General features: G+C 41.8%; 1 protein-coding gene across 3 annotated transcripts; it reads left to right on the top strand.

The window, feature by feature from the left end:
* On the top strand, positions 1–25,330 carry pcdh10a (protocadherin 10a). Of its 3 annotated transcripts, none has more exons than XM_084715851.1 (5): positions 1–3,141; positions 4,400–4,458; positions 5,585–5,691; positions 21,229–21,389; positions 23,623–25,330. In XM_084715851.1, the coding sequence occupies exons 1-5, from the start codon at positions 595–597 to the stop codon at positions 23,674–23,676; spliced, it is 2,928 nt and encodes a 975-aa protein (XP_084571977.1). In that variant the 5' UTR covers positions 1–594; the 3' UTR covers positions 23,677–25,330. The 3 variants fall into 3 exon arrangements, with proteins under 3 accessions (XP_084571977.1, XP_084571975.1, XP_084571976.1); XM_084715850.1 differs by having other exon boundaries at positions 5–3,141; positions 21,229–21,612; XM_084715849.1 differs by lacking the exon at positions 23,623–25,330 and having other exon boundaries at positions 4–3,141; positions 21,229–21,983.
* The last annotated feature ends 1,513 nt before the right edge of the window (positions 25,331–26,843 follow it).

Below are 26,843 nucleotides of genomic sequence, written 5' to 3'. Positions count from 1 at the left end.
CAAAACCAACCCCGCTGCTCACACTCGCCTTACAGAAGCCGAGCTGAGCACATCATCCGCTTTGAGCGCTTAGGCGCAGTGATTACATCCTCACAGAGAGAGATAGAGAGAAAGTCCTGTTATTCGCCGTTCTTTATTGAGAAGTTGCATTCGTTAGAGGTGTCGGCGGTGCGTAAAGAGGAGTTTTTGCTCTCTTTTCCTGCTCGTGTGGAATTTCCCGTGTTGTTGTGTGACTTTATGTGAAGAAAGGGCCAGTCTGTTCTGTGCACAGGGAGTGTTGGCTATGCGTCCTGGCTCCAGCCTGCAATGTTTGCGCTGACGCCAAAAACTCACAGACCGGTGCAGAATTGATTAAAACAGAGGAGCTCGGATCAAATGGCTGTGCTGCTTCTCACAGCTGAAACGACACAATGTTCCAGTGACCTGAGGCACAGGAGAGGAATTTCAGAGTCGGACAGCCTTGTTGCTGATTATTTCACTGCCTTTTTACGGACAGAGCAGATGGGAAATGCTCATTTCTTGTAAGAAAAAGGAATAACACTTTTTTTTTGTTTGTTTCGTCTTGAAGTGCACTTTGTGTGAGAGGGAGAGGAGATGATTTGGTTAATATTCCTGCTCTCCATCCTGGATGGAGCTGTCTCCCAGCTGCACTACTCCGTGCCAGAGGAGCAGGAGCCTGGCTCTGTGGTTGGGAATATCGCAGAGGATTTGGGGCTGGACATTACCAAACTTTCCGCTCGCCGCTTTCAGACGGTGCCTAGTTCACGAACACCTTACCTGGAGGTGAACTTGGAGAACGGCGCGCTGGTGGTGAAAGAGAAAATCGACCGGGAAGAAATCTGTAAGCAGACCATCCCGTGCCTACTGCACCTGGAGGTGTTTTTGGAGAACCCGCTGGAGCTGTTTCGCGTGGAGATCGAGGTGATGGATATCAACGACAACCCGCCCAGCTTCCCCGAGACGGACATTTCCGTGGAGATATCCGAGAGCGCCATCCCCGGGACCCGTTTCCCGGTGGAGAACGCCTTCGACCCCGACGTGGGCACGAACGCGCTCAGCACATATGCCATAACGAATAATAACTATTTCTATCTTGACGTGCAGACGCAGAGCGACGGGAACAAGTTCGCGGAACTGGTGCTGGAGAAGTCGCTGGACAGGGAGCAGCAGGCGGTGCACCGCTACGTGCTGACAGCTGTGGATGGGGGCATCCCGCAGCGTACCGGGACGGCGCTCCTGGTCGTCAAAGTTCTGGACTCGAACGATAACGCGCCCACCTTTGACCAGACCGTGTACTCTGTTAACTTACGGGAAAACTCTCCCGTGGGCACTCTGGTCATCCAGCTCAACGCCACGGATGTTGACGAGGGACAGAACGGGGAAATAGTTTATTCTTTCAGCAGCCACAACGCCCCGCGGATAAAGGACTTGTTCAACATTGACGCCAGAACAGGTCGGATAGAGGTGGCGGGGGAGGTGGACTATGAAGAGAGCAACACGCACCAGATTTATGTCCAGGCTAAAGATCTGGGGGCCAACGCGGTCCCCGCGCACTGCAAAGTGCTGGTCAAACTCGTGGACGTAAACGACAACACACCGGAGATCGGTTTCAGCACTGTGACTGAGTCCGTGAGCGAGCAGGACGCCCCGGGAACGGTGATCGCACTTTTTAGCGTCTCGGACCGGGACTCCGGTGAGAATGGACACATGAGCTGCGAGATATTAGGAGACGTCCCCTTCAAACTGAAGTCCTCCTTTAAAAACTACTACACCATCGTGACCGACGGACCGCTGGACAGAGAGAACACAGACTCGTACACCATCACTGTGGTGGCCAAAGATAAGGGTCAGCCTTCACTCGCCACCAGCAAGTCTATCAAAGTGCACGTCTCCGATGAGAACGACAATGCACCTCGCTTTACGCAGGCGGTTTATGATGTGTATGTGACTGAGAATAATGTGCCCGGTGCTTTCATTCACGCTGTGAGCGCCCTGGACCCCGATATAGGACAGAACGCTCTTATTACTTACTCCATATTGGAGTGTGACATACAGGGCATGTCTGTGGACACGTATGTGTCCATAAACCAGGACACCGGCTACCTTTACGCGCTGCGCTCTTTTGACTACGAGCAGCTGAAGGAGTTCAGCTTCATGGTCCAGGCTAAAGACTCCGGTGCTGCTGAGCTCTTCTCTAATGCCACTGTCAATGTGATCATAGTCGATCAGAACGACAACGCTCCCACTGTCATCGCCCCCATCGGGAAAAACGGCACAGCCAAAGAGCACCTGCCGCGCTCCGCGGAGCCCGGCTACCTGGTGACGCGCATCGTGGCCATGGATGCGGACGATGGCGAGAACGCACGGCTGTCCTACAGCATCCTCCGGGGCAACGAGATGGGGATGTTCCGCATGGACTGGAGGACAGGGGAGCTGAGGACAGCCCGCAGGATCTCGCCCAAACGGGACCCGCAGGGCTTCTACGACCTACTGATCGAGGTGCGGGACCACGGGCAGCCCCCCCTCTCCTCCTCAGCCAGCGTGAGTGTGATCCTGGTGGACAGCGTGGTGGAAGGCCGCAGCGGGGACCGCGGCTCGGCCTCCAAGGCGAAGGAGACCTCTCTTGACCTCACCCTCATTCTCATCATCGCCCTAGGCTCCGTGTCTTTCATCTTCCTCCTAGCCATGATCGTGCTGGCCGTGCGCTGCCAAAAGGACAAGAAGCTCAACCTGTACACATGCCTGCTGGCTGGGGACTGCTGCCTGTGCTGCGGCTCGTGCTGCAGCCGGCAGGCTCGCGGCCGCAAGCAGAAGAAGCTAAGCAAATCCGACATCATGTTGGTTCAGAGCACCAACGTGACGTCAGGGGTCGGGCCCGTGGGCCAGGTGCCCGTGGAGGAGTCTGGGGTGGGCGGCGTGGGAGGGGGCTTCGGCTCCCATCACCACCAGAACCAGAACTCCTACTGCTACCAGGTGTGTCTGACCCCGGAATCCGCCAAAACGGATCTGATGTTCCTGAAGCCGTGCAGCCCGTCCCGCAGCACTGACACGGATCACACCAACCCCTGTGGCGCCATAGTCACAGGTTACAGTGACCAACAACCGGACATCATATCCAATGGCAGTATTCTCTCTAATGAGGTAAGAGCCGCCTGAATCAGCTCCTGTCGCCCGGGGCTCTCATACTCTGACACTCCCTGTGTATCTAATGTATTAAAAGTGCACAAAAAACGCGAAGGGTTAACATAATTTTAAAGATCCTCAGGAAATCAACAGCTGCCTCTGCTTCATGTCAAAGTGTGTTATCCATTCAGATCACGCAGCAGCAAAAGTCTCAGAGTGGATGGAAGTGGTGGTATCTGCTATTGACTTGGCTGTTTGGCTCTGTGGCCTTTAATCATTGTCATGCGTAATGCTGATTGGACATGTCAACTGTTAAATCTCATGTGGCCTTTTAGTTTTATTCGCAATAGACTGCTGCCAGATTCATCTTTATATCTGGCGCAAAAGGCTCAGTGTGACAGAGATTTGGATTCTGAAAAGTGCTGATAATTTTACAGCCAGTCCAGGGAGTAAAGCTGGAATTTCTTCTTCTATTCTATGTTTGGTGGTATTGGGTTAACCTGACCTATATATTAATTTATTCACACTAGTGCGCACGCATGGAAAGGCTATTTTTGTGAAGAAAATGAATGAAAAATGAGCAGATTTTGAATTTTTGGGTTACCTGTAAGGCAAGGTGAAAAGAAAACATGATAAATACATAAACTGATCCAAACTTCCCAACACCAGAGTGTTTCTGTGCGTGCAGGATAAGTTTGGTAACATCAGCGCGTCATTAACTTGCCCTCTTTTATCCCACAAAATGTTAGATGATTTATCCTCATTAGATTATAGAATATAAGCAGACGAAGGGAGGAGACGAGTGACTTGACGGTCCAATTTAGCCTCCTGCCCGTGCGTTCTGTGGTGGACTTTGGGGGGGGGGGGGGGGGGGGGGGCTTTTTTGTTGATTGCGGTGTGGCTGGAGCGCAGCCAGACAGCCAGTCACAGCCTTGCCTTTGCTGCGCGTTAAGTATTCCGTGCACGACCCAGCACGGCAGCACCGTGAACAAAGGTTGTTCAGTTTCAGCATCGGGCGGCTCAATCATTTACGCATTCAATCGCCTCCCTAACCCACTCTCCCCTGCTCCCGTCTCCCTCTCGCCCACTCACTCACCAAGTGGAGGCGCGCACCGCCGGCGCACAGCTTCCTCTAACACAATTACACGTTGACAACCAATGTATACACACACAGTCAGTGATGTTGCTCTAAGTATAAACCTCCTTCGTATGTGTTTGTTAATGTGTCTATTTGGCACCGAAAGTGATGACATGTGTATTTCTGTGGGTTTTCTAGACAAAACACCAACGAGCAGAACTCAGCTATCTGGTGGACAGACCAAGACGTGTCAACAGGTAGCACACACACACACACACACACACCTTAGCACTCTCACACACGCAGACACTGTATTATTACCAGGGTTGGGAAGGTTCATTTAAAAATGTATTATGACACAATTACTTGTTAAAAATGTAGTCAGTAACCTAATTCAAGTATCACAATATTAAAGTAATGTAACTTGATGACTTTGAGTTACATTTGGATTCCCTCAGTACCAAATATGGTGAAACTGTTAAGCCTAATATTTGTTCGCTGTTCTTTAAATTATATCTGAAGTCACTGGATAATGGCAGCATTTGCACAGCTGGAAGGCAGATCTTGCTCTCTACTGTAACGTTGCCCCCTTTTCTGATTTAAAGGCAAAATAATGTTGAACTTTCCACCAAGTGAAGCATTTTTTCACCAGAGGCCATGATAATGAATTGGCAGCTGTAAGATTAGCTGGTTTCACTTGAGAACAGAGTGATGATGTGAGGCTTGTGAAGTTTCCTTCCTTGTTTGAAAATGTATTTTAAAATTGTAATCCTGCTAATAATCCACATTTTTCTAAATGCATCTGTAATCTGATTACATATTTTATCATCTGTAACTGTAATGTAATACAGTTACCTTTTTTCTATCCTCATTACGTAATTCTGCTACGTGTAATCCACTACTCCCCCAAGTCTGATTATTGCCAATATGCAGAACCTAGTGGGCCACATACCCTCCACCATCAGAGGACCTCTAACATCCAATAGGTCTCATGGAGCCACAGCCTATTCACATATCAATAAAATTGAATATTACACCCATCAGTGTGAATCCTGTATATTCCACATCGTTAATCGTGGCTTTGAGAGGCTACATGGTTCCCAATGTATCCATAACGTTCATCTTCAATTTGGCGTCAGTCCCATAACTGACAGAGCAGCGCCTATTAAAGCTCTAATGCTGGATTTCATTACATGCCATGTGTAACATCCAATTTAGACTCCTGACGGCCACCGTGACTGTACTAATGTGGTGTTGATTTCTGCCTCTGCCTCTCTTTCTCCTCCTCTCTGCCCCTCATTTAATCCCCCTCCTCTCCCTCCGTCTTCCCAACATTGTATCTCGACCCCTCGCTGCCTTTTTTTTTTCTCTGCGCTCTCCCAGTTCGGCCTTCCAAGAGGCAGACATCGTCAGCTCCAAAGACAGTGGTCACGGCGACAGCGAACAGGGCGACAGCGACCACGACGCCACCAACCGGGGTCATTCGGCCGGTGAGTTCCCCCACACACCACGTAATTACACTGTCATTTCAGTGCTCACACACACACACACACACACACACACACACACACACACACTTACTTCCCTAATCTGCTTCCATAGTGTGTGTTTGCGATTGTGAATGGGATAATGCTGAATTGTTGGTGCGGATCGGTGACTTTTAATTTCCTTAATTTGAGAGTGTGCAAAGGCCCGGGCTCCGGTGTTGCTGGCTGGCTGGCTGGCATGAACAGGCCCCCAGAGGTGTTGATTGTATTTCACACCCGGGTGAAAAGGGAGGAAAATTTGTGGGGAGAATTCTTTTCCCCTCTCTCTGCACCTTGCTGGTCTTTTCCCCCCTTTCTCGTTCTTTTTCCAACCTCGCTGCAGTTTCACCAGAGTGGTGCTGAAAGGACAGCGACTCACAGCGAGGCAGTGTGAGGCCTATAGTGCTTTAGTGGCACAAATCAATAGGTTCACTCAATGAAAGGGAAAAAACATGGAAGCTAAATTGATATAATGAGATGCATTTCAATCAGCCTCGCGGTCAGTGTGTAGCACTGCCTTTGTTGGTTATAGATTCAGCTGATCAAGCACATTAGCAGCTTTTGCATTCTCTGTTTTTGTTAGCCACATCTTTGTAGCTTTGGCATAAGTTGAGGCGACAGTAAAATGTTGGAATTAGGGAACATTTCCCCATCCACACTCTCACTTCAGGTTTATTTACTGACTCTCATTTCTCTTCTACACTTTTACAGTGCAGTAGATTCCTCTTTAGACGAGGCTTTAGGTCTTATCATAAGCCTCCCCCTTGTTCTCTCTAAAATTCTATTAGGTTAGTACCTGTTTATTGATCAAAGTGGAGTCAGACAAAAAGTGGAGCAATACAAAATCTCATTTCATATTGAATTGCCCTTTTCCTTCTGAGGGATTGTTCCACATCGCTCGCCTAAGACCCCTGTCTAGACTGGAGCCTGCCAAATATCATATCAGTGCTGGGAATACAAATAGAGCAGATTAGATAGGTGTTGTAGGATAGTGAATGGTCCTCATCAGGTTCCACGGTGTTTGACATTATTAATGAACCCAGCCCAAATAGAGAGCCGATATGCAGTGGGGGTGGTGTCACTCCCTGCCCTCGCTGATGAAACAGGCTCCGAAGGTCAAACTGTGTGAGACTGAAATGCAGAACTGGAAGAAGTCCAAAAGCCCTCTCAGTTATTTATCGAGAATAAATTGTTTTGTGAAATAAATATTAAAGGTACGGTTCAACTCAAAATCAAAAATACATATTTTCCCTCGGCCCTGTAATGCTATTTAGACTATTTTTCTGCGAGTGGTTGTGTTTGGGAGATGTTGGCTGTAGAGAGATATAACTTTTCTCCAGTTTAATGGGACTAAATAGCACTTGACTTACGGCGTTCAAAGCACCAAAAAAATACATTTGAAAAACTCAGCACTGGTGTCTTTTTTCAGAAATTATGACCCTGTTACTCAAGAAAATGCACAGTCCTTATTGTGAGCAGTTTCATGCAGCGGTTTCTGCTGAAATAAAGTAGACCTGGTAGATTGTACCACAGAAAGAAAGCACTTCCACCATGAAATTGCTCACCACAAGGTCTGTGGATTATCTTGAGTTACTGGGTTATGATTTCTGAAAAGAATCATTGCTATTGAGTTATTTCAAATGTAATGTTTGGCACTTTAAGAACCACAAGCCGAGTGCCATTTAGTCCCATTATATTCAACAAAAGGCAGACATCCTTAGAACTGATAACTCTAAAACTCAAACTCACACCAAAACAATCTAGATGGATATATAGCACTACAAGCCAGATGAATGAACTTTTGGGATGAACTGTCCCTAACCTTGATGTTTGAAACACGTAGTCAATTAGAATGTGTTCTAGGAACATCTGGAACGGCAAAGTCTTGCAGAGTTTGCAATTATACTCATCAGACCTGAGATAGAGGAGTGGGGATGACAAGGAATGTAGAAATATGTGCAATATGATCTATTCATCTAGCAGCTAACCTCATACATCAGTAAGAAAATCAGCCTTGACATGATGTTCTGTATTTTAAAACTTATTATATGTGGAGTGCTGCCTTGAATCTCTACTTGCTGGTAACAGGACTGCATTTATGCACCAATAACATGTTTCCTCAGCTTCACTTGGCTCTGAGCATGCTCATTTGGCACTGGCCTGGGAGTGTACCCAGTTGGTGCTGGTACTCTGCATTTCATACGAGGAAACCAACATTTGTTCCTCATGTTGGATTTAGAAGGGAACAGCTTAGCACTCCATGGGAGGTAATATCACACGACTGCTACTTTGGAAAGAAGGACACTTGAGTTTCACAGACGACAGTAAACAACAAACCAGACGGAGTGTGTGTATGTGGGGGTGTAAAGGTATACCATTGTTTGATTTAATATGTGGGCGTTATACAAGATACCTGTATGTAATCCGCTTGTGTGTGTGTTTTGTGTAGGAGAAAACAAGGCTAGGTGATGATGTCTTTATTGAAGAGGAGTTCTCCTTTGAGACGGTGCTCTGAGAAGCTTAAATGACATTCAGTTTGAGAGGAGAGAGTGGTAGCTAGTGCTTGGCACACTGCCAGGTGTATATCTCTAATGGGTATGCCATAGGCATAACCATTGCTCATTTGCCTCTTTCTATGTATATCTTTTACTTTTTAAATAGATGAGAATATTGCTGGTTGTCTCACGTGGGTTGTATACTATGTTTGTCTATGTTATTCCTATAAGAGTGTGTGTTCTTCAGTTTTGCATGAAGACAGTACCGGGCCAAACTAAGCCTGAGCCAGGACTATGTATACACCACGTGTATTTATATCTATTTATGCACGCATAAGCAAATGCACAAGCATACACACACATATGTTTAGCATGCACCGACAGTACACATATTTGCATTCTCTGTGAGGGTGTGTGTGTATGTCTGACACACACATATTCTCTTCCAGGGTTTGTGGCAGGGTCTCATCCTTCATTCTGTCTCCCCCACACGTTGGCTCTCCGCAACACTCGGCTGATCAGTAATTCATTTCTAGAACCTTTGCATAGCAATTATCAAAGGAGGGTTAGAGGCAAGGTTTCCTCGCGGGACCGCGCGGCACACACTCTCCCTTTTGGTGCACCTCGGAATATTTCAAATCAAGGGAAAACCATTTCCAGTTGGCATATCATCAACTACACCTGCCGTAGCTTCCCGCTCGGCCGCTCGTCTGACACTTTAGAAAATAAGTCTCCTGACGTGGTTTTAAATCAAAGGGACACTGCCTGTGAGGCTGGGATATCAGCAGATACCTTTAAAAAGTGGGCAAATGGCTTTTCCTGAGAGCAGCGTGTCTGGAGTGAGGCACCGCATGCGTCAGGAGCCAAAGCACTATTGATTGACTACCACACCTTTTACCTCCCCACCCCCTCTGTTTTTTTTAGCTTGTTTGATTCAAATTAGAGTCTGTTTTTCTCATTATTTCCTTCATCATCCTAATAGGAGGTGGCGGCAAGAGTGAGCAAGCAAAACAAAAATGGTGACAGATAAGAGAGGATAAAATATTCATCAGTGGGAAAAACGTGATGTCTCAGAAACCTTCGATCAGCTGTGGAGGGCTGCATGACGGGTGGGAGACTGGAAACGATCATTATCATGACGTTTGTTTTTGTGAGAACAACAGCCGTGACAAATGGGACAATTAAATCACTGTGGCAACGGTGTATTAGACGGCTGATTATGAATTAGTGGCGGGCACCGTGTTGCAGTTTGCCATGTCAGTGAGCTGTCAGAGGAATTTAGCATACAAGGTTTTGAAACACCCTCCTCTCAGGCCCTGGATCCTGACAAAAACAGTGGCTGAGTCTATGATCCGTGAGACCAAAGAGGAGGTCTCAGGCTTATTTCAAAAGCTCAATGTGAAGGAAAATAAGTTGAAAAAAGGCTGAATGCTTACAAAAGAAAATAACTTTACTTACATAGTGAAAAAATGACAAACAAAATGCACAAAAGCAAAAAATAAGGTCACTTAACAGCAAACCTTCCAGTCAAGAAACCATTTTCAGTTCTGTAGTCAAGAGTAATATCAGACAGAGGCTGCAACTGATGATTATTTTCATCATTGCTTTGTCTATTATGTGTCAGACAACAGTTAAAAATGCTGCCCAGAGTCAAAGGCGTCATCTCTAAATGGCTTGTTTTATCCGACCAACAACCCCAAACCCAAAAATATTCACTTTACTATTATGCAAGACAAAGAAGATCAGAAAATCCTTGCATTAGAGAAGCAAATGTTTGGCTTGGAAAACTACACAACTTAAAGGAACAAAATGTGGCAATTGCACACGCAAAAATGAGTGCAGTAGTCCAAATAGTGAGTTGGAGCCTTAGACTGTATATTAAATAGGTTGAAATCCTATTTTAATAGGCAATATATGATTGAAGCAAGTTGTTTCCAACATCCTAAACTGACAATAACAAGTGACAACAAGTCCTCCACTGTAAGTTGATCAGATATTTATAACTGTCAATTGTCTGTCAATGGAAAGTTAAGCTTGTTATCCTGAAAACAAAAGCCAACTGCTCTGAAAATACACACTCTGGATTTTGAGTTACGTGGATGGCTGTTCCACTGCCTGCCAGACTCCATTAATATATTTCCCAATCTAACAGTTATCAACATCTACGCCCTCTTCAAGAGTGTTAATGATTTCTTATAACCCATAAATAGGACAAATCCTACTGATTTTACCATTAAATAATGACACAATCCTTGAAGCAGGAGTAATGAGTGCAGAACACTAACTAATGCGCACAACCTTGAACAGGGGTGACGTTCTTAAATTGCACACAAAGTACCAGTTCACAGTCAAGCCTTCAAAAGCCACAAGCAGAGAGTAACATAAACAAAAGGAAAGTATCTCAATGTCACATGAAAAAGTAAAAATCTATTCCAACAAATTGGATAAAAACATTGTCTCATTAAAAAAAATCCATTCGCATTTTGCCCGTGACGATGTCACCACTTCCTCTGAGCTAACTGGCTTCTTGGATATCAATAAAAGTCACAGCAGAGAAAGGAAAAGATCAATCTATTTGATGAACTTATTAACTAGACTATTTGATTCCTTATTTCACACTAAGCATGTTGAAAAAATGAACTTTTTTTATTACTTGGTCAAGGTAGATGGAGGGTGGAGAGTATTCACTTAAACACATTTTACGAATCAAAATCACACGAAGAACACATGATGTAATGATTACCAATACAAATCTTGTCAAGTGTCTTGATGAATGTGCTCTTGGTCTGAATAGCCTGTGCTTTCTGAATGAACTGAATGGAGTTAAGTGTCAACAACCCTGAAATGGTTGAAAAGGACATAAGTTAATGTTCAAGACCAGTATATATGAGTATACCTCCAACCTGCTGAAAAACACAAGATCAACATATGAAAAAGATATATTCTCCTTGCCTTGGAGAGAGGGGCCTTGGATATTTATTATTGAAGCTTAACATGAGGGAGAGAGACTAATGGAAATCTCAGTAAAGTCCCGGGAGTCATAAACATGCTTTGGCCATGAGTAACACACATATTATCCTCTCTGCCCACTGATTTAAACATCAGTGAGCATCTGCTCCAGCTGGGCTAGAAAGCCTACTAACAAATACAAAATATGATGTCAAGATACGGTATGTGCTGGCAATGCTTAAAGTGAGCTCAGGTGTTGAGTAATATGATCTGTGACTAGTAGCTTTCATTATACTGTTCTCTAATGTGATACAGAACATAAACTACATCTCTTGTGTGCACATCTGCGTCACATAAGCACATGAGCATGCATTCTGCCAGGAGTATGAAAGGAGAATTCCACTTTATTTCAACTTGTGTCTTTTTTTTTTGTAGTTTTGGCCATCGTTTCTGTCACTAATAACAACACTGTGCTCGCCAAGTTAATTGCTGAGATGTGGGGAGACAGTTGCATGGTTAAAAATAAGTATGACAGGGCTAAAAACTACTACTACAACTAGTCAAATGATCTGTGATGGTGGGCTACTTTGGAGACAGATCATTGAGTCTCATTGTGAGGTTGTAGAGCTTTGGTTTGGAGACATTTTTCGAGCCCTCAACCAAAGCGTCAGTATTTGACGACCTCAGAATGAGGCTCAACAACCAACTATTTCTCTCTAGAATTGCTACACTGATCTGTGATTGGCCAAAATCTCCTGTCACAGGCTAGAGAAAAAAAAAACAGAGCCAAGAGGAGGTGCAGAAGTCTAGTTTTCTCTCAGACCATTTGAATTATAACATGCTGAAAGGTTATTATGGAATTTCTATACATGATGCCAAAAATGAGCTGCGTACCACAGCTTTAACCAAACATCCATGTTAGCCAAATAAAGTTAGAAGAGATGAGACAAGAAGAAATAAGTTATCATCTGAGTTTCCCTGTGAAATAAAGAATGGTTAATAAAATTTGGATTGTTTGTCACTTTGAATTATATTTCCAAACAAAGTGATTTAGATCACTGGTTTTACAACTCTGTCCACATTAAAATTATTGCGACTAGCTTGCTCACATGAGTAAAAACTGACTCTAGGTAGGACCTTTTACAGGTTTTGTGAGTTTTGTGGCCACTGTAGTTTCTTCTACACACTTGGAAGGGGAGGGTGATGCAAGAGACTCGCAATCTCACCACTATATGCCACTTAATCCTACACAATGGTCCTTTAAATGGGGCAGTCAGGAGGTCAGTGTATACATGCTTGTGTCTGAGATACAGTCTCGTCGAGGCTTTATATTACAGCTCACTGCATTCACAGAGCAGACTAAGTGATGAAAAGTGTACAAACCCGAGATCAATAACCAGTGGTCATCCAGAACCTTTGCTCTAACAATATCTAAAGGCTGATATTAATCAAACAGACACTGTCAGGGCAAGCGGCCATCTTGGCTCTCCTTCACAGCCCGGTTGCCGTGTAACAAACATCGAAAATGGTAGCTGCCTGTCAGAGACTCGGAACAATTTCTCTGTCTGTCATTGCTGCATATGGCGGGAACCATCTTGCTCTGTTTTGGCCCTGGGAGGTCTCTGGTTTACTCATCACAGCCTCTCTGGCCAACTCATGTAAGGAAGCTATGCTTCTCCCTTGGTGTCCTGAGCTGCTGTCCAAATATTGACGTTTTGTGTCTGCATTCTCTCTGGAACAGTGGAGGACAAGATGAAAAACAGAGGTATGGATAGAAGACACCCCTCTACCTGGGGGACGAGGGGAGGTGGGGTTGTTTTTTGAGAGAAAAAGAGATAAAGAGAGAAAAAGCAACGGGCAGAGAGGATTAAATGTTGGAGAAAATAACAAGAGACAGAGACACGGGAACAGGGAAAGAGACACAGAGGGACTAATAGAGACGGAGGGAGGAAGACAGACAGACAAATGAGTGTAGGGAGGGAACAACTGCAGCAGATATATCCCCACAAAGTGAATTCAAACATGGGGCTCATGTCTTCCCAGGATTTGTTTTCCTTCATTTCCCCGCTCCCAGTTGCTGGATGTATGTCAGGCAGCGCAATTAGTCTAATCACACCGACGTGGGATTTCGGAAACACTCAGAGATGTAATGAAAAAAAAAGAAGCAGTGAGAAAAAAAAGAACAGAAGTGCTGATTGCTTATTAGCAAGTAGATTGTGTTTGCATTGTGTAGCATCGTTTACGTCTCCCTGTGTGTATCTGTGTGCGAGCGTGTGCGCGTGTTCTTCCTGTCTGATGAGGTCACGATGAGAGATAGGGCTGCTGGCAGGGCCTGTCATTGCCAGTCACTGTTTTGGTTGTTGTTTTGCTTCCTGCCCGAGGAAGAAAAGGTGCTTCACGGGAATCAACAGCCACCGGGTGTCATGTGGTGTCATGGCCTGTCTGTCTGTTTACTTGTGTACATTTACATATCTCCGCGTAAAGAGAGTATTTTTAAGCAGGTGTGTGTTTGCAAACACACGTGTTGATGTTGCTGTATTTTAAGAGTGAGCCGGCAGGCAAAAAATCACCGAGCAGTTTGGAAGCTTGTGACAAGAGTTTCTCTGAGCCTGATGTACGGTAAACAGTGACTGCTGCAGACTATATTTACCAATCATATCCACAGCACAATACCCCGGCTTAATAATATACTCAGATATGAGAAATATGGAACAAACTGAGCTTTTTCTTAATCCTTCGACATTTACTTTGCATCTTTATCTGTATTCTCGGGCGTGTGTGCTTTCTGAACAGTTGCGTGTGTGTTTAGTTTTGCACCTGTGCCTCAGTCCTTCTAGTGATTTGTTAGTACTTTTACAACACACTGTGGCTACCAACTGCTTTATCTGCACAACAGCACAGAGTTGACTGGAGGGCCTGAGGTCAACACCCCTGTGTCCGAAGAGGAAATTAATTTGCGTGAAGTCCATTAAAAGGCTAAAGAGTAACCGCAAGGTGGGAATTAGCAGAAATACCATAATTTATATGCCCCCAACCTTTAAAGACAGACATAAATATACATCAGTTCCAGGGGTGAATCGGGGGGTAAATGCAAGTCAACGCCACTCAAAATCTGAGTTGTCACATTCACACGGATTTTCCAAGAGTAGCTTTCCCGCAGTGCTGTTGTTGGAAAGTTTGAGACTGCTCCTTTTGTTCCCCACCAGATCGGTTTCTTTTCTAGAGTACAGAGCTGCCATCGACCCACAACCCACTTGTGCTACGGCGGTGATGAAAACAAACGAACCCTTTGGCTACAAAAGCACTGACTCGTGCTGATTCTGTAGGCCAGGCAGATAGATGAGACAGAGGTAAACAGACGTATTTAAAACTTGCTGAATCAAACGCAATAGCTTTGTTAAATAAAATAAAAAGAAAGTGGCTGTCAGCTCTTATATGCAGCTATGTGCCCTCGATGCCTGTTTTTTTCTGCAGTTTTACTGAAGTAAATAACCCAGAACAGTTTGAAAGCAGACCGTATTGTTTTCCCACAGGAAAAAAAGGATCAGATACCACTTTACAAAAAGACAACCCTTATAAATGATTTATAAATGGTTTGGTTATTAATTGGGTTCTAAACAATTTATAGATTGTTAATAAGATGTTACAACACATTAGATGAAAAGTACAACAGAGAAGTGTTGCTTGTCAAATATTGAGTCCACATTTTTCTGGACTGTTAACTCTGAGATCTCAATCCTTATTTAGCTTACTTTGTCTTCTCCATCTGGAGCATTTATACCTGTCAGCTTCATCAAACATTTGTTAATACATTTACAGCTGCAATGATTAATCAATAACTTGTAAACTATTAAAATAATTGCCTACCATTTTGATAACCGATAAATCATATAGAGTAGTTCCTACACCATAAGTCATATTCAAACACGTCACAAGAATTTTCCAGGTGCGTTTAGAGGCTTTTCCAGCACCTTATAGTAATAGTAAATAACATTTTTATGCACAAATATTCAAAATTATTATTTCTGATCTTCATCACATTAAATAAGATGTTATTCTCTATAAACAATAGAAATTATGTTTGATAGCATTTTACGAAAAAGTGATAAATTAAAGAAAAACACAACTAAGCTTCATGTTCCAAACACCTGTCTAGCCTTAGACTCTGATACATCCTGGCTGAGCAAATATCCAGTTATTTCTTTATCTAAAAAGCAAACTATTCAGACAGGTAGCAATTTAATATGGAATGCAACTAAATTTCAAGCAGTTTCAAGTACTTTATCCAAAATCCAAACACTTGTCAAACTTTGAAAACACAACATTGAGATTGTGTTTTAATGCATTTTAATCATTTCCAGCATCTGTACACATATCTATTTTTTTGGGGAAAAAAATCTAAATTCTCATATTCCAGCTTCTTAAATGTGAATATTTTCTGGTTTCTATAGTCCTCTGTGACAGCAGACTGAGTATCTTTGGGTTGTGGAGAAAACAGACAGTTGAGGACGTTGACTTGAGCTTGAGCAACATTTTTTACAATTATCCGACATTTCATAGACCAAACAACTGATCAATTAATTGAGAAAATAATCAATAGATTATTTGGCAATGAAAATAATTGTTAGTTGCAGTCATAAATAAGTTACTAGCATTTCTTACTAGCTTTTACATTAATACATTAGACTTTGGTAATATTATTGACATCATTTTACACTTTAGAATAAAGCTCCTTTTGGCCAGTTATATTAGTAACTCATATATAAGATTAATCAGTAGGACGCAGTAACAGGATCTTGCCAAAATGTGAGCCCAAACTGATCCATGAAAACTGTCTTATGACCTGTTTATAATTGTTTATTAAGTGTTTACAACCTAATTAGTAACCTAATTATGAAATGTTTATAAGGGTACTCTTATTGTAAAGAAGTAGCCAAGACTGTGCTGCTAAACAGATAGATAAGAGGGTATAAAAAATGAGTGTCTGGATGGCTGTTAAAAACATCTCTATATGAGAGGGTTAAAGTACATAAAAACCTAATGTTTAATTGGAGATTTTTTTTCATTCCTACTTAAATCAAATTCCTCTCCCGCTCTGTGTAACCCCTCTCCCCGTCTCCATCTGCGAGGCTCAGGTCTCCCCCCTGCCTTTTCTGGCCGTTGCTCTTTCCATCTGCGATTACCCAGGTCTCCCCTCTCCGTCCTTATGGTTCCCGCAGTCTTGCTGCTTCTCCTGCCTGCTGTCTCTGTCTGTGAAATCTGTGACTCCCCCGTCTGTTTTGCCCTCGCTGTCCCTTGTCTGTGAGCCTCGCTTCTCCTCCGGCTCTCTGGCCACTGCACAGTCTTTGTTGCCTGTCTCGCTCCCCGTGAGGCCTGAATTAGCAACACGATTAGATCCACACAATGCACACACATGCAAAAAATAGAAGCAGCCACTGTGGAAGTTCCTAGACAATGTGTTGACAGGACTGTTCTTAATGATGCACTCCATTTGCACTGGTTGACATATTTGGTATATAGTAAATTAAATCACAGATACAAATGTGTTATGCTTTTGTTTAGGGGCCATTCTGGTACTGAATTATATTTAGAAGGCTTTTCAAATTTTGTGGTCTTCGCTTGGACGAGCTGCACACAGCATTCTCACCTTGTCATATTTCTGCCTATTTCCTTTCCCTCCAGACTTCAGTGCCAGTTTCAAGGGTTCATTTTTAGTTTCAGAAGCTTGGTGAACACAATGAGGAAAAAGCAAACTAAACTTGAGCTGTAACAGATAGTTGTTTAATCAATTGTTAAATTAAATGTCAGTTATCTTGAGAATCGATTAATTGCTATGAGTTTTTTTTTTTGTTTGTTTGTTTTTTTAAGAAAAGTGTCCAGATTAAATTTATTTTTCTCTCTGACAATAAACTGAATATCTTTTGGTTGTGCACAAAATAAGACATTTACAGATGTCAGCTTCAGCTTTGGGAAACAGTCATCAAAATTTTCACAATTTTCTGACATTTTATGGACCAAACAGCTAATCGATTTGTTGAGAAAATGATAGACAGATTAATAAATAATGACTATAAATGTTAGTTGTATTATTACACTTAAATCAATCTACTACATCTTTTAATTATTTAATCTGTAATTATGTTTTAACAAATTATGATTAAATCAAAATCATATTTTCCATAATTATGGTAGCATGACAAAAAAAACAGTAGAAAGACAAAGAAATACCATGTAAACTTCTGCTGTACTGTTAATGCACTGATCCTGTTTCCTTGATATGGATTATACATTACACTGTATTTGCATCTTTACAACAATGAGCACTGTGCTTTACTGCCTTACTATTGATTTTGACTACTCAAGTGTCCTTAACTAAATATACAGATTAAATGTTCTCTTTTTAAAATCTGAGAAATGTGCACAGCAGAATATTCCATTGTTGTGCCCTGATTTGTATCTGCAAGTATTTATGTAGCCTAAGAGGCAAAACCCAGGGCAAAAATTCAGCAAAGCACTCACTGCTGCTTGTTGAGCTTATTGCTTTGAGCGCACAGTAATAACTGAGCTGCAACTCCATGCTGTTTGAGCATATCAACATTTTAATCAACTCCTCTCCTATCTCATGTGGACTGCGGTGGCTGGACATAAAGTAGACACAGTTTAAAGAGATTTTTAGTGAGAAAATCAACCTAAAACAAGAAAACTAAGCAGAACAGAAGTAGAATTTTTGTGAAAAATACATCCTTGCCCAGAAGACGAGTTGATATGATCTCACCACTATAATGTAGTGTTTCCAATACATTGGTTTTTATTTATTTTTACAATGTTTTAGACTTGTTAAATTGGCATCATATTGTAGGAACATGTCTGAAATGCACAGACCAGTAGAGCAGTAGCATCCAATCTGACAGAACAAACAAAACAAAAGTGAAAACTCTGCTGTTTTTATAACAAGTGACACTTTCTCTATTCTTGCCTTCTTTCACTGTAGAGAGAGATAATCCATAATCTGTGACAGGCTGGTGATTTAAAATGTAGTCTTATTATGCGGGGGGGGGGGTGGACAGGCCATGGAGAAGTGTTTTTCTTTCCTTAAAGCTGCAGGTTAAGAATTCATCAAATGGCAATTTAAATTGATAATATGACGTTTTCATATTACATCATGGGAGTGGTGGTTGTAGTGATCTTTTCTGGTTATTGAAAGTAATATATGGTATTATCCCATCCTCCTTGAAGATTATTCTTTTATCTGTGTGTGGGTAGACTGGGGAGGTTTGCGACAGGATGGTTGCAACAAGTCCTTCAATCAGAAACATGCTGCACATGCTCAGTTAGATCACACATTCAACATTTCCTGCAGAATTTATTAAAAAATAATATCAATAAATTAATTTTATGGAAAAAAAATGTTTTGGAGGCATGAAAGTATTTTTTCATGACCTATATTTTTCCATAGCCTACTGTCCTGACATTTTTATGAATTAATTAAATCTTACTTAGTTTGACTCCTTTTTTTTCTTTCTAATTGACATGTTTAGCATGTGTTGAGGTCAATGTGTCTAGCTAGTGCATGATGTTCTGTCATGGTTTATAGAGTGGGGATGGTAGCAACATGCTACAAGCTAAGCATCTGTAACATCTGCAGATTTACTCAGCGGAGACCTATGTTTCATTCATAAACAAACAAAACTCAATATTTGATAAATATAACAACATAATTAATCAATGTAATATTATTCTAAAACATTGCATATTTCGGAATATGATGCATATTGAGACAAAAAGCAAAAGTTCATTGATGGAATTTAATATATTTTTAATAGGCTGCAACTGTCCCCTATTGTGCTGCCACCGTTCCCAGGGTTGAGGTCTATTACAACATCAGACTCAGAGGTGGGAGTAAGCAAGTCTCAAGTCTTAAGTCTTAACCTTCAGGTCTCACTTCAAGTCCCAAGTTACCATGGTGAAAGTCAAACAAGTTGAGTCAAGTCATTGTTCAGGTCAAGCAGGTCACAAGTTAGATCCAAAGTATGAGATTCTGATAATCTACCCCATTTTCCACATTTGAATCCGATAAAGACAGTGGTCATGAAAAGTCGACTTTTATCTTCAACATTAATGAAAAATCATTTTATTATATCTTAACATTTCAATAACAGGTGTCCTAAATGAACAACAGTGAAGAGTGTAGCTCTGAAATTATACAATAGCCTTATAGCTTTAAAGGGCTCTAAAGTGAAAAGAGAAGAGTGAAACCAAAATGGACATCACAATGTTTAAGCCCCCTGTCCCAGCTGCCCTTCAAAAGGGTCACACCATTTCTCCTTCACTTATTGATACATCTGTCTGAAGTGTTTCTCATATGACACTGCACACTGCTGTTCTCTTGTTACTGTCATTCACTACATAACCTTTGAATCCAAATGTTATTATTTTTGAACTAGCCCCCTCCATGATTGCTGCCTTGTGCCTGTCTACCTAGAAAAATGAATAAATTTACATACTTTTTCCTTTCAGTTCTTCAGTCTAAGTCAAGTAACGAATACCAGATCAAACTCAAGTCAAATCTTCTGTCAATGTTAGTCAATTCTCGTCTTAAATTAGTGACTTAAGTCTAACTTAAGTCACTGACTCAAGTCCCCACCTCTGATCTGACTTCTTCCTTTCATATAAATATTGTGAATGATATGTTGTATATTATCATATTAAAATGGCATGGGTGATTAGCAGACATGTAAGTTTAATATATAAAGATTTGGTTGATCTGATCTTACTGGTGTCTGAGTAACTGAAAGAAAGGCAAAAAGTGTGGCAACCACCCCCAGTCCTCCCCAAATACTCTGCACAGTCGTATCTTTCTCTGTAGCCTAATATCTATTGATATGCATATGCTTACATGACATTATTTGTGTGCGCACACATCTGCTTTTAGTAATAAATGAACAAGGGCTTTATCGGTCAGATGGATCAGTACAATAGATTTGTGTAAGTGGATGCTTTGATCTGAAGCCCTCTCAACCTCAGGGAATAACAGATTACAGATTGTCCGCTTTCAGTGTTTCTCTACTTCTCTTTTTCTGCTTCTTTTTTTTCCTGATTTATCCTCCTTTCCTCCTCTCGTGCTTAAATTCTCGTCTCTTGCTTTGATGCTGTCATTCCAGCGCTTCCCCACGTTGTCCTGGCTTCACTGGAGAACTGGAAAAACCACAAATCCAATCTGCGCACTGAGCAGAGAATGGCTGCAGAGTCTCATTACTATGATGACTCTTTTCGTTTCTCTTGTTCCTTTTATGATGCCTCTCGTACTCTTCTTTCCCCTCGTCCTCCTCTCTTTATTCTCTCTAGGAGAGTGTAATTAACATAACTGGTACCTCTTTCATGCTGACCGTGTGTGTGTGTGAGTGTGTGTGTTATTCTATTATATCATTTCAGATGTTAATTTAATCTTTTTTTTATGTTGATGTTTTGTTTTTGGCAGCGTCTCTGTGTCAATTACACACTTTGTCGGTTTGTATAGGGATGATTGACATTAGAGTGTGATTACACCGACAGTGAATATTTTGTTGGTTTTTGTGGCGCATTTCTTCAGATAATTGTCGTTTTTTTGTGTAAGGATGATGGAATATGGATTCACGGTTTGTCTCTTGGTGTTTGGGAATCAATTGTGAGTCTGAGGATGTTGATGTGGAGAGGGGGTGAAATGTTTTCACAACACCACATCACTTTGATTGCACATTTCATTCGGAATGAATGAGGTGAGGAGGAAAACAAACAATTCGCTTCATCAATGTTGGCCTTGTCTCTTTGATGAATGGCTTTTGCTGCACTTTTTCTGCTCGCGACATTGGCAAATGATTGCTAACTTATGTTCTCTCTTCTGGTCTCTTTCTCTCATCTCTCCCTGCATCTCTCCAAATATCCATACCATTGCTCCTTTCTTGCTCCTTCTCCTTTTTTACTTATCATTCCTTACATTTCTGAACACTTGTTTCCACCTGTCTTTCCCTGTTTCCTTCCGCTTCCACTTTCCATCGCTCCATCTTTATCCTCCCTACAGGCGCTGACCTGTTCTCCAACTGCACGGAGGAGTGCAAGGCCCTGGGCCACTCTGACCGCTGCTGGATGCCATCCTTCGTGCCATCCGACGGGCGCCAGGGGCCGGACTACCGCAGCAACCTGCACGTCCCCGGCATGGACGCCACGCTGCCCGACACTGAGGTACCCTCCTCCGTCAACCTCTCCGACCAACTCACCATGACCTCGTCCACCGCCTCGTCCAACGATAGGTCATTCTCCACCTTTGGCAAGGACGGTCAAAGGTCACAGTCACACCACAGCCTTCACCATCACCTCCATCAGCAACAGCAGCAGTACAGCTCCAGCACGCTAGAGAGGAAAGAGTATGATAGGGGGACCCTACCGTACAAACCCACCTTTCTCTGTGAGTATCAGTATGAAAGTTCCCTGGGACCCTATGACTTTGGTCTGGTCCAGTACAGATACTAAAGGAGGGGACGATGAATCTGCCTCTTGATTCTGATCTGGACTTTTTATGTTGTTCATCAACTTTTATTTCTTCTATTTTTAAGGAGTTTTTTTTTTTTTTTTTTAAATACGGCTTTATGTTTTGTTGTATTGTTTTTTTCAGTTTTTGTAAATTATAATTTCTTCTGAATGTAAAATGTAATCTATCATTGCTAACTCCCCCCTCTCCAAAACCCCCTTTGAAAATTTCAATCTAACCCCATCCTAACCCTAAATACTGTCTGTAACCATGTGACTTATTATAAAATAAACAAAATTTAAATTGGACTCGTGTTAAACTGCTGTGGCCCCTTTTTCTTTCTTTTTCCTTTTCTCTAAATTTCCCCACGAAATTCCTTACAATCAGCCTTTTTAACTGATGCTCATATAAGTAAAGGTCACCAACACAAGCACACTTCATGTTTCCATCCTTACCATCTTCATACACCTACAATTGAATGCTGTTTAAAACATGATTTGAGTGTAAAGACAAGGAATACAAGTTAGATCATCTCATGTTGTAAAGGACATCTTTTTCCATTTGTTCAACAACTGAGTTTTGCTCGAGCACGATGGCTTCCCTACTGAATAGCTCGAAAGGTGAAAAACACAACCCACGCTTTGTCTTTTTTTCACAAGTATTGAAGTCCATTTTGTTCTAAAAAGGAAGTCTCGAGTATCTATACTCGCTTGCCGATCAATACCTGACATAAAGAAGGGTGGGCTTGTCAACCCTCAGGTCAAGATTCTTCAGTTGGAAAAGTCACGTACACAAGTTTGTGTGCAAGAGAGGAGGGGAAACTATTACAACAACGTGGATGGTTTAATTTGGAAAATGAAACGTATTGATATCCATTGGAATAAAATTGAGTTTCCAGCCTGCATTTGTAAAGAAGCAGAATCGGATTCTTTAGAAAAGGACGGCAGGGCACTTCTCGCCGCTTTCAATTGCTTTCCGAGCTCCACATTACATGAATATTCTATTAGCTCTAAGAGTAGAGAATGGATTCGATATACACATTCAGTAGGGAAGTCATTTCCAGTCAAATCACCCCCATGTTAACCACCATCCTCCATGATACTGCATGCTGACTGTGGGCTGTCTCTCAGGTACACAACGAGCACCATAACCTGCTTTTTATTATTTTTTTCTTTTCCTTGTTTGCGACTTTGCAAACAGAGCCAAGCAATCTTCCTCTTGCACATCAGGTCTGTGAGAAAAAATAATTTGTATTTAGCCTTTAGGTGCTAGAGCCTGCTTTGCTCCAAATATAGCTGCCTGCGCGTCTGCTCATCTCGTTTGCCTCCCAGGGTTAGGATAAATGCACTCCATATTCGCTCAGTCCAAAACTCACAACTTTATTATATTTCATTTTACTTTTTTGATTTATGATTTCACCTGTTCTTCCTGGTCTGTTGAAATAAATTGACCCCATGCTGCCACGGCAAAAGGTTTTGTTGTTCATCAGTCTGTAAAAAATATGAGCATAGTCCCAGAGGCTGAGGCTCTATTAACCAACAGGCATCATGTTCTACTTTTAAAAATAGCTCCGTGTGCTACTACTGGCTACGGCAATGCTCTGATCACCAGGGTTGCCTTGATAAAGGGTTTATAAATGTTTAATGATCCATTTATAGATAATTAATGAAGCAATTAGTGCTCTGTGTATTTTCTATGCATGCATTATGTAGCCACCAAATTTTGAACATTTATCTTCACTGATGGACATGTTTTTTACCCAATTCCCAAATTAGTTTTACCGTTACAGTAAGAGGACCAGCCTTTAGGGTATATAAATAACTTCACAGAGAGTCCTTTCTGGCACGTATCCTTCAAGAGATGGTATTTCGAGCCGCTTGTGTCACTAAAAAGTCCCAAGGGAACAGGTGCCATTTGTCTTAACGAGTGTGTTCTCTGTCTTTTCAGCCCGCAAAAGGATTTGCTAGCTCGTTCCACGTGGACCTGTCGGAGACAGCGTGAATTTCTGTACTAGACCACCAACACTGATGCTAGAGACACAGCGAAATAAAAACTAAACAAACAGCAACCTGGACAACAGCAACCTTGGTTAAGCTTCATTATCTTGGGTGGCGAACTGTAACAAAGCCTTGGCGGTGGACGCCGGGGGAAGGGAAAGGAGAGATAAATTCTGAGTAGCTGTAAACCTCTAGATATCTGAGGAGCAATCCAAGGCCTTATTCCTCTCAGCAGGACTGAGACTGGGGCCGCAAACACTCGACATGTGAAAAATTATAAACTCATCAGCAGACAGAGGAGAGGAACCGAAAGAGGAATACAAACCAAGAAGAGGGACCGATTAACTCACAGAGGTTTTTTTTTTTGTTGTTGCTTTTTTTTTTTTGACGGAGGAGTTAGCCTCTAGAGATCTGTGTGTGCCTGTTTACATGAGGAAAAAACTGATGTTTCTGTACAAACTTCAACCAATGTCACACGGAACCCTTTAGCTATTTCTATGGTCACCACTAAGCCAACTGTAAAGAGACTGTGTGGGGGGGGGAGACTGACAGCCAGAGAGGAGGCGAGAGACAGACAATTAGACAGAGAGGAGGTGTTGTACAGGTATAAAACGACAGAAAAAAAAGAAGGAAAAGGGGACAAGCAGAGATAATGTGCAGTACTATAAATTCTGTATCTCCGGTTTTTTGACTTGACTGTCTTTATATAACTTCTCTTTTTTGTTTCTGTTGTTCTTTCTGTGTGGTTCAAGTGTGCAAACTCTAACGTATTCCAACTTACCGTTGACAGACAGGAACATGCGGTCCGGAGACGGGTTCAGTCCTCTTTCAAGTTGAGCCACTTCAGGAAGGAGATTTTTAACAAACGCACTGCGTAGAGACAGGAGACAAAAACAATCCTCATGTTCAGTTTATCAATAAAATATCACAAATGAATGTTCTCATTTCTAAACTAGTGATTAAAAGTTCTCAAGTTCCTTCCTGAGCTGACTGCAGAGAAAGTGAAATGACCCTTTACCAGGATGTGGTTCCCTTGATGCCATTGGCCTATACATAAACAATCAGACACACTCAGTGGTTTTTATCATGTGTGCAAAGTGTTTACTGTGCTATTTTAAAAAGCTTATAAATGAATATAAATATATATATATAACTATATATATACAATATACTTTTTTCTGAAAACTGTGTAACCATTGGTTAGTTTCTACACCTCATAATGTCATTCAATCTAATAATACCAAGTGCTACAAAATCAAGACTTGTATCAATTAAAACGAGGAGGAGTGCTTCAGCCAAGAAAGCAAACCCCTTCACACCAACCAAGGATTAAGTTGATGTTCTTATTTGATTGTTACTTTTCACCGTTTACAGACGCTGGGCCTTGTTGTGTGTAGCGAAGACACCAGTTGAGTTGTTTTGGCCTATTGTGTATTTTTACTAGCAGAATATGTGTTCATGTACAGGAAGGGGGACTATCACAATTGAGCTAGATATCAAAGGTTTTACAATCATACAAGAAAGGCATACACAGATAAATATGCACATAAACAGACAACACATGGTGAGGAGCAAAATATTGCGCACACTTATACACACATATACACACACACTCACACAGGTCAAGTGGTGATAAATAAACAGTGTCATTAAAATTCTCTAATGTGTGTTTTGTCACGTTCACTTCTGAAAAATATCATGTAACTCATTATTAAACAAGACCAAGCTTACAGCTATGCTAGCGGCTTTGTGACACTCTTGCACAGGTGTGCTTTGAGCCAAATGCTAAAGTCACGATGCTAACATGTTAACAAGGACTATGCTAAAAGCTATGCTAGGCAGGTGTAATGTTTACCATGTTAGTTTAGCATGTTAGCATTTGCGAATTAGCATTAAAGGTATATTATACAGGATTTTCCTGAAAAAAAAAATGTATAGACTCATGAAAAATAATCCCTCTCAGTCGTTATTTATGACCCACTAGAAGTGTGTGGTGGTGTTTGTATGTGCAGACACCCTACCCTCTGCCAGTATTTTTGTATTTTATTGTTATTTTGCTATTCAGGATGCTTTACAAAAACAAATTGTAGGTATTTGACAACCTGGGAACTCTTTACAAACAGCAACTGACAAAAACTGCATGTTTTACTTCAAAATAGTATTGAAGTATTGTACAAATTAATATTTTGATCATTTGTAAAGTAATTTGTTGCAGTTTTTCATATAAAATTTTATGGTAATCCACCCAATGGTTATTTAGACATAAAAACACAAACTGGAACTCATGGTGGTGCTAAATACTGCATCGATGAACCACCCGTTCACATTCCCCATCTAGGACACATGAATGTCTGTACAAACTCTGCCAATCCATGAAGTAGATGTTGAGATAAATGAAAGCTTTAACCTGCTGGTGATACAGGAAATGTCAGTGTGGCTCACCCATGCAATAGTTGTTGAGACATTTCACATAAAACTAAAGTGTCAATCTGCTGGTGAAATGATGGGAAAAGTCAGGGTTTCACCAAAGTGGGATTCATTCTCTGGGGAATATGAATGTGTGTACCTAATTTCAGGGCAATCTGCAATAGCTGTTGGGATATTTCACTGAAAATCAAAAATGTCAACTTGTGGGTTCAGTGAGAGTTCAAGTCTGGAGATCACCAAAGTCAGCGGGGTTCATCGTCTGGGGACTTTGAATGTCTCTACCAATTATTATGACAATCCATCCAATTGTCGTTGAGCTTTTTCAGTGTGGATCAAAGTAATGGACCTACTAATTGACCAACAGACTGACATTGTCATCCCTAGAGCCATGCCTTGAGCACAGCTAAAAATAATGTTGTAAATTAATTGGATTAAAGTGAATCCTGTGTTAAGAGTCAGAGCAAACATGCTAGACTGTTTCCAATCAAAACAAGAACCTGCTTATTGCTTCAAATCCGCACAGAGCACGTCCACTGCTTTCGAGTTTTCTTGAAAAGAGATTCAGCTATCCCAAAAGAATCTAATGGACTTTCAAGATGTAATCACCATGGTTTTGCTCTACTTTCCTCATTTGCTGACCTCAATAGCTCATCAAAAACACTTTTATGGTGCCTGTCACTCTAGCCTTCTGTCTGTTTCCTTAAAAAATCATTCATGCCAACCCCCTACATCCCAATCCCACCC

The sequence above is a fragment of the Lutjanus erythropterus genome, chromosome 3 (assembly GCF_056507025.1).
Source record: "Lutjanus erythropterus isolate fLutEry1 chromosome 3, fLutEry1.hap2, whole genome shotgun sequence".
NCBI lineage: Eukaryota > Metazoa > Chordata > Actinopteri > Lutjaniformes > Lutjanidae > Lutjanus > Lutjanus erythropterus.
This window is presented reverse-complemented; position numbering and strand designations above follow the sequence as displayed.

Coding starts and splice junctions, on each gene's coding strand:
- pcdh10a (XM_084715849.1), top strand. CDS start 595: ATGATTTGGTTAATATTCCTGCTCTCCATCCTGGATGGAGCTGTCTCC. Junction 3,142..4,399: donor GCAGTATTCTCTCTAATGAG/GTAAGAGCCGCC, acceptor TGGGTTTTCTAG/ACAAAACACCAACGAGCAGA. Junction 5,692..21,228: donor CAACCGGGGTCATTCGGCCG/GTGAGTTCCCCC, acceptor TCCTCCCTACAG/GCGCTGACCTGTTCTCCAAC.